The sequence below is a fragment of the Takifugu flavidus genome, unplaced genomic scaffold, assembly GCF_003711565.1.
Source record: "Takifugu flavidus isolate HTHZ2018 unplaced genomic scaffold, ASM371156v2 ctg221, whole genome shotgun sequence".
In the NCBI taxonomy this organism is placed as follows: Eukaryota; Metazoa; Chordata; class Actinopteri; order Tetraodontiformes; family Tetraodontidae; genus Takifugu; species Takifugu flavidus.
In genome coordinates, this window is record NW_026621890.1 from 32501 (window position 1) to 39570 (window position 7070).

Below are 7070 nucleotides of genomic sequence, written 5' to 3' on the forward strand. Positions count from 1 at the left end.
ATAAGGATCTGTGTGTGTGTGTGTGTGTGTGTGTGTGTGTGTGTGTGTGTTGTGTGTGTGTGTGTGTGTGTGTTGTCAGTATGGGTGTCATGGATGTATGATTGAAGATGTTATTAACCCCACAATCCCCTGCAGCTCTTCAGCTGAACGTGTGTGTGTGTGTGTGTGTGTGTGTGTGGAGGGGGCGTTTGCCTTCATGAAGCTACCGGAGCTCCAGTTTAGACCAGTTAACAGACGTGTGTCACATGACGGAGGAGCTGGTTCTGACTGAGATGCTCATATTGGACCTGGTTCCGTCCACCCGTTGGTGGGCGGGGCCCAGGGTGTGGTGTGACCCGCGGGTCGCCTGTGGTCGTGTCAGTGTTCCAGACCACAGTCGCATATTCCTGTTGTCCTGTTGTCTCATCTGTGTGTGTGTGTGTGTGTGTGTGTGTGTGTGTGTGTGTGTGTGTGTTGCAGAGGAGGGCATCAATCACGAGTGCAAGCTGTGTAACCAGATGTTTGACTCACCTGCCAAGCTGCTCTGCCACCTGATAGAGCACAGTTTCGAAGGCATGGGAGGAACCTTCAAGTGTCCGGTCTGCTTCACAGGTGAGCCCCCGCACCCCCGCACCCCCACCCCACCCCCTCCTGCTGGGGCCTGGAGACCAACACCAGCTCTCACAAAAATGGCGGCTTCCTGGAGCATGAAGGAGTCGTTAGCATGTCAGTTCTGGTGAACATGTTCGCTGTCCAGAGGTCAAAGTTCAACTGTGGGGGAAGACGGGTGCCAGAGCGCAGGTGGCAGAACCTCCTGGAGAACGTGAGCTTTAGCGGGATGCTAAACATGCTAGCCATTTTCAGGCCTCCCTCCCACCGCTCCGCCGCCACTAAGCCCCTCCCCCAGGTGTTACTCTCGTGTCGTTAGCTTCCCCGCAGGTATAGCGCGCCTTTAAACTTTAACTGTAATCCTCGGTGGTTTATGAATTAGTAAGATGGGCATGGCGCCGCTCCGGTGGGGAAGGTTAATAATGCAACGCGAGCACACTGACAGTGAAAAGTTTACGGAGACAAAAGGAAGAGCCCAAGTTTACACGAGGCAACGCAGGAAGTTAAAAAAGGAACCATCATTTATTGATAAATACCACAAAGTCTGCTGAGGACGCCTCTTCCTCCTTCCTCTCCCTCTCTGAGGCTTCCAAAGTTGCTTGGCCGCCTTCTTCTGTTGCTAGCTAACGCAGTCGATCCCAAGTGTTAGCCAGAGCTAAAGACGAGGTTTTAGAAGGTACCGGACACTTTTGCTGGATGTGGAGGACAGCGGGGACAGGTGACGCTACGGTTGCTGCTGCTACTTGAAGAAACGGCAACACAACTTACAAATGCTATCAAAAGTTGCGGCTAACAGCAGGAGCCAGCAAGTGCTGCTGTCTCACTAGCTGGGAGTCTGCTAGCATGTCTGCTAAATGCTGTGTTGGTGTGTGAGCGGTCGACTGATCGGTGTCTGTTCTCCAGTGTTCGTGCAGGCCAACAAGCTCCAGCAGCACATTTTTGCCGTTCACGGCCAGGAGGACAAGATCTACGACTGTTCTCAGTGTCCTCAGAAGTTCTTCTTCCAGACAGAACTACAGGTAGGTCACCGTGGCGACCCCAAACTGTCACATGATCCTGGGATGGTGAGCTGAGTCCATTCAGATCAGCGCTCGCCTGTGTGTGTGTGTGTGTGATGCGTCACTCTTACATGTCCACATGTCCACTCCTCTGTGTCCTGCCTCTCGTCCTCACCCACCTGCCCCAGTAGAACCGCTCCCCATGTATATTTCAGCCCCCGTCCTCTCCGTCTCTCCCCAGCGTCCCATAAATACTGGAGCTGTAGTTGCTGAATAAGACATGTTTGCGTGTGTGTGTTCGTGTACCTGTGTGTGTGTGTGTGTGTGTTGTGTGTGACTAGCCCTGCTCCATGGCTCAGAGGCAGACTGACAGCAAAGGGTGGATTGTCGGCAGGAAGTGACATCATCTGGTCACAGGAAGATGAGGAAGGGCTCAAAGAGGCCTCCTAGAATCTGCTTCCTTGAGCCGGGGCAGGATTGATCCCTTCCCGTAGTTGCAGGTCCCTCGTCTACACGGGTCCTGGCGTTCCCGTCCAGACTTCCCTAAAGGATCCAGACCTAAAGTCCGCTACCCTGCCCCCCCCAAACCAGTTTAGCTCTGAGTTGGAGCTCATTCTGTGAACATCTGCACTGTAGCCTGGGCTATGACATCATCCATGCAGCTCTGTCCACACACACACACACACACACACACACACACACACAGCTGAACAAACACACTTTAGCTCCTGTATTTAGTGATGATATATCAGCCTGGAATAACATGACGATATAGTCAAGGGTGCTAGTATCAAGCCCCGCCCCCCATGGCTGGCTGTCCAATAAGAGTGCAGAGTTTAGCTGTCAATCAGTCACATGTTCATATTACATCTGCAATGCAGCAACAGCTAACAGGCAGATTAGACTTTCTCTGATTGCCAGTGCTTACTTTTCTGTGTGTGTGTGTGTGTATGAGTGCGTGTGGTGTGTGTGTGTGTGTGTGTATGAGTGCGTGTGTGTGTGTGTGTGTGTGTTATACCCTGCAATATTGGTTATTCTGGTTTTACATTTTTTTCCTCTGCATTGTGTCTTGGTGGATGCATGTGTAAGAATGCATTCTTGTTTGTGTGTGTGTTGTGTGTGTGTGTGTGCGTGCGCGTGCGTGTGTGTGTGTGTGGTGTGTGTGTGTGTGTGTGTGTGTGTGAGAGCCATGGTCTGTGTGTAATGCGACAGGGCCATATTTCCCCTGGGTGGGGGGCTCTGCAGGCTTTTGCCTCGCTCTCTGTAAGCAGTTTAGGAACAACAATGACAGGCCTCCTATCACTGGTCTGGTCTGGAAGGCTGTTCCGGGGGGGGGCTCACTCCCTCGGCTGTGGACGGAACAGCCGGACCAGGTCCAGAGAACACTTGGTGCTGGTTCAGACTGACGATGGGATGCAGTCTTGACTCTGGAGGGTGACCATGGGAACCATAAAGCCATCCTCGCCTGGATCACACACACACACACACACACACACACACACACACACACAGAGAAATCTCTTAATTTACGCTGTTTTTTGGGAGAGGGATGTCTGTTATTGATTATGCAGCACTGAATCGATCAAGGATGTCTGTGTGTGTGTGTGTGTGTGTGTTGTGTGTGTCTGTGTGTGTGTGGTGTGTGTGTGTGTGTGCGTGTGTTCATTACAGTGATTTTCAGTGTGTAATGACTTGTTGACCTGTCAGACGAGAGCCGACAACACGTTTAGTTACCAAAGTGTCTCATTTGTGGACTCAGAACTGTCATTAAAACAGAATTGGAGGCTTCAGCCTCTTCTCTGGTGTGTGTTGTGTGTGTGGTGTGTGTGTGTGTGTGTGTGTGTTGTGTGGTGTGTGTGTGTTGTGTGTGTGTTGTGTGTGTGTGTGTGTGTTGTGTGTGTGTGTGTGTGTGTGTGTGTGTTTTATTCATCTCTCATCTTCATCCATTCAGGGTTATTTTCGACAGTCCACAGCAACACTGCCAGTTCCTTAGGGGAGCAACCCTCCCTCTGTCCTCCCTCTGTCCTCCCTCCCCCTGTCCTCCCTCCCCCAGTCCTCCGTCCTCCCTCCCCCTGTCCTCCCTGTCCTCCCTCCCCCAGTCCTCCCTGTCCTCCCTCCCCCTGTCCTCCTTGTCCTCCCTCCCCCTGTCCTCCCTCCCCCTGTCCTCCCTCCCCCTGTCCTCCCTGTCCTCCCTCCCCCAGTCCTCCCTGTCCTGCCCCCCCTGTCCTCCCTCCCCCTGTCCTCCCTGTCCTCCCTCCCCTCCCCCTGTCCTCCCTGTCCTCCCCTCCCCCTGTCCTCCCTCCCCCTGTCCTCCCCGTCCTCCCTCCCCCTGTCCTCCCTGTCCTCCCTCCCCCTGTCCCCCTCCCCCTGTCCTCCCTGTCCTCCCTGTCCTCCCTCCCCCAGTCCTCCCTGTCCTCCTCCCCCTGTCCTCCTGTCCTCCCTGTCCTCCCTCCCCCTGTCCTCCCTCCCCCTGTCCTCCCTCCCCCTGTCCTCCCTGTCCTCCCTCCCCCAGTCCTCCCTGTCCTCCCTCCCCCTGTCCTCCCTGTCCTCCCTCCCCCAGTCCTCCCTCCCTCTGTCCTCCCTCCCCCAGTCCTCCCTGTCCTCCCTCCCCCTGTCCTCCCTGTCCTCCCTCCCCCTGTCCTCCTTGTCCTCCCTGCCCCTGTCCTCCCTCCCCCAGTCCTCCCTCCCTCTGTCCTCCCTGTCCTCCCTCCCCCTGTCCCCCCTGTCCTCCCTCCCCCTGTCCTCCTTGTCCTCCCTCCCCCTGTCCTCCCTCTCCCTGTATTCCTGGTCCAACACTTTTTTCCTTCACTCTGCTTCCATTCACAACTCTACAGTAACATGACCTCCCCTCTTCTTCTACCACCTCCTGGAGAAAACAATAGCAACGCTGCCCTCTAGTGGTGGCGAGTGGAGGTGCAGTCGTTCACTGGTGTCGCGTGAGGGACGGCACACAGACAGATGGACAGAGGACAGGGTTTTCTATCATAATGGGGTCAGTGGCTGACTGGAGAGACCAACACACACACACACACACACACACACACACAGCTCAACCAAATGCTGTAGTTGAAGATAAGGACCATCAAAAGAAAAATAAGTGTTTGTCAAACCCAAACCACAATTAATCCTTCACATTCCTGCCCCCTTCCCTCCTCTTTGTTCATCCCTTCATCGCCTCCCTTCTTCATTCTCTCATCCACTGTTCCTTTCATCTTCTTCCCTCCGTTTCATGGGGTCAGTCTTTGAGAGAGCAATTCATCGGAGAACGCTGCTGTTATTGATGGCAGCGGCTGGGGGGGCGCTGGGAATTGTGTGTCTGTGTAAAAGCAGTTAGAGTCTGGGGAAACTCACACACACACACCACACACACACACACACACACACACACACACGCTGCATCCCCCATCTTTCAATGCGACACTCACTAAATTGAGAAGCTGCAAATCCAGATTATCAGACTTCAGTTCTTCATCGGAGCAGATATGAAACCTCAAACCTCTCAGGAGAGTGTGTGTGTGTGTGTGTGTGTGTGTGTGTGTGTGTGTGTGTGTGTGTGTGTGTGTGGTGTGTGTGTGTGTGTGTTTTGACATTTTTCCACTGGCGTCAGCATGAATGTCGTTTAATAGTAATAACATGAAGACGGGACCCAGACGAGGGGTGAGGACTAATGAGCTAACGAGCAGGACCAGATCAGTGTGTACGATAATGGACTCAGCAGCAGGTCTAATCTAGACCGGGTCAGGTTCTGAACCCCTGAAGCAGGTCCCATTAATCAGGCTCATCTTAAAGTCTTTGGTCTTCAGGAACAGATCAGCTCCTGTCATCATGACCTTTGACCTGGTTCTGTCCTTTAACCCTCATAAAACCCAGAATAACCTTCAGAACCCTTCCCCTGACCTACGAGGTCCTCGGAGCTCCGCCCTACCTGACGGCACCAGATCATCCCGGTAGACCGCCCCGCTCTGGGTGCTGGTTTACTGCTGGTTCCAGAACCTTTACCAGTGGACTGAGGGGCCCCGCCTCTCGCTAACCGGCAGATTTGTCGCTGGTGCTGTTTTCTTCTTCTGTCCTTTCATCCTGCGGCGGCGGCGGCGGCCCGGCCGTCTGGTGGGAGGCGCCGGTGTTTCTGTTCCGTTATTGGGTGGGGGTGCGAGCGGAGAGCGCCTCTCTCATGTAGCCCATTATTTCTCCCATCATGGGTCCTCACTTTCCCTTCTCGCTCTCTCCCTCCAGAACCACACGCTGAGTCAGCACGCGCAGTGAGACCGAGGCCGGCAGGATCTCTCGGCTCAGCCCGGGCCCCCGACCCGGAGCCGGCGGGGGACTCCCATCTCCACATCACAGCCAATCAAAGTGTCATTTGCTGCTCACATGTAAAACTCTAACGATCGCGCCACCGGGCGCGGCTATTAGCAGCAGCGGGGGAAACGAATATTAATGTGAAATGCTATTAAATAAAGAAAGAAGAAGAAGAAGAAGAAGAAGAGGGCGAGCAGAAGTGAACAAAGGTGTTGTACGTGCAGTATTTTGATTGTCTCCCCCCTTCGCCTCTGTCCTCCCCAGGTCGGCCCTTTTATTTTGTAACAAAAAGAAAAGAAAAAAAAAGACAGAAAAGCTTCTTTAGTTTGTTTTTCTTAGATTCTAGAAGGAACTTTTTCATCCCATTGATGCTTCTCGTCCGTAGGTGCCAGTTTGATCTTCTTTTCCTCCTTTTCATTGACGTTACTTTGGTTTTCTTACCGTCCGTAGGTACTCGTGCCGTGTCGTGATTCTCTGCCAGCCGTAGCCCCGCCCCCTTTTTATGATATATATATATATATATTTTTCCTTTTTGTAATTACTCTGAAAAAGACACGAGAAAGTGCAGGAAACGTCCAGAGGTTCCTTTGTCCCCCCCCCTCCATGCGGCTGGAGCGTTATTGTAAAAATGATGATCATCAACCGATGGGTTTAACTGCATCTGGTCAATAACTGCTTTTTAAATGTCGAGTAACCAGACGGCAAAACTCTAGTAAAAAATAAAGAAATGACAAAAAAATGACAAAACCCACGTGTGGCCTCTTTTCTTCTCAACACCCACGACTCCCAGAGAACGGGTCGGAATATCCTGCCTCTAGGGCCAAGACCAGGTCCCGGTCCAGATTATAGAACAGGTCAAAGACCAGGTCCGTGTCTAGATGGACCAGGTCCCGGTCCAGATTATAGTCCAGGTCAAAGACAGGTCCATGTCTAGATGGACCAGGTCAAGGTCCAGATTATAGACCAGGTCAAAGACCAGGTCCATGTCTAGATGGACCAGGTCACAGTCCAGATTATAGACCAGGTCAAAGACCAGGTCCATGTCTAAATGGACCAGGTCACAGTCCAGATTATAGACCAGGTCAAAGACCAGGTCCATGTCTAAATGGACCAGGTCACGGTCCAGATTATAGTCAAGATCAAAGACCAGGTCCATGTCTAAATGTACCAGGTCAAGGTCCAGAT

General features: G+C 52.8%; 1 protein-coding gene across 1 annotated transcript in view; it reads left to right on the forward strand.

The window, feature by feature from the left end:
• LOC130519829 (zinc finger protein 423-like) overlaps positions 1-6632 on the forward strand; it is a gene marked incomplete at its 5' end in the record, with an annotated part of 31269 nt that extends 24637 nt beyond the window's left edge. Inside the window, 3 exon segments of the mRNA XM_057023422.1 lie at positions 460-591; positions 1492-1607; positions 5820-6632. Coding sequence (XP_056879402.1) covers positions 460-591; positions 1492-1607; positions 5820-5849 — 278 coding nt within the window.
• Positions 6633-7070: the final 438 nt, after the last annotated feature.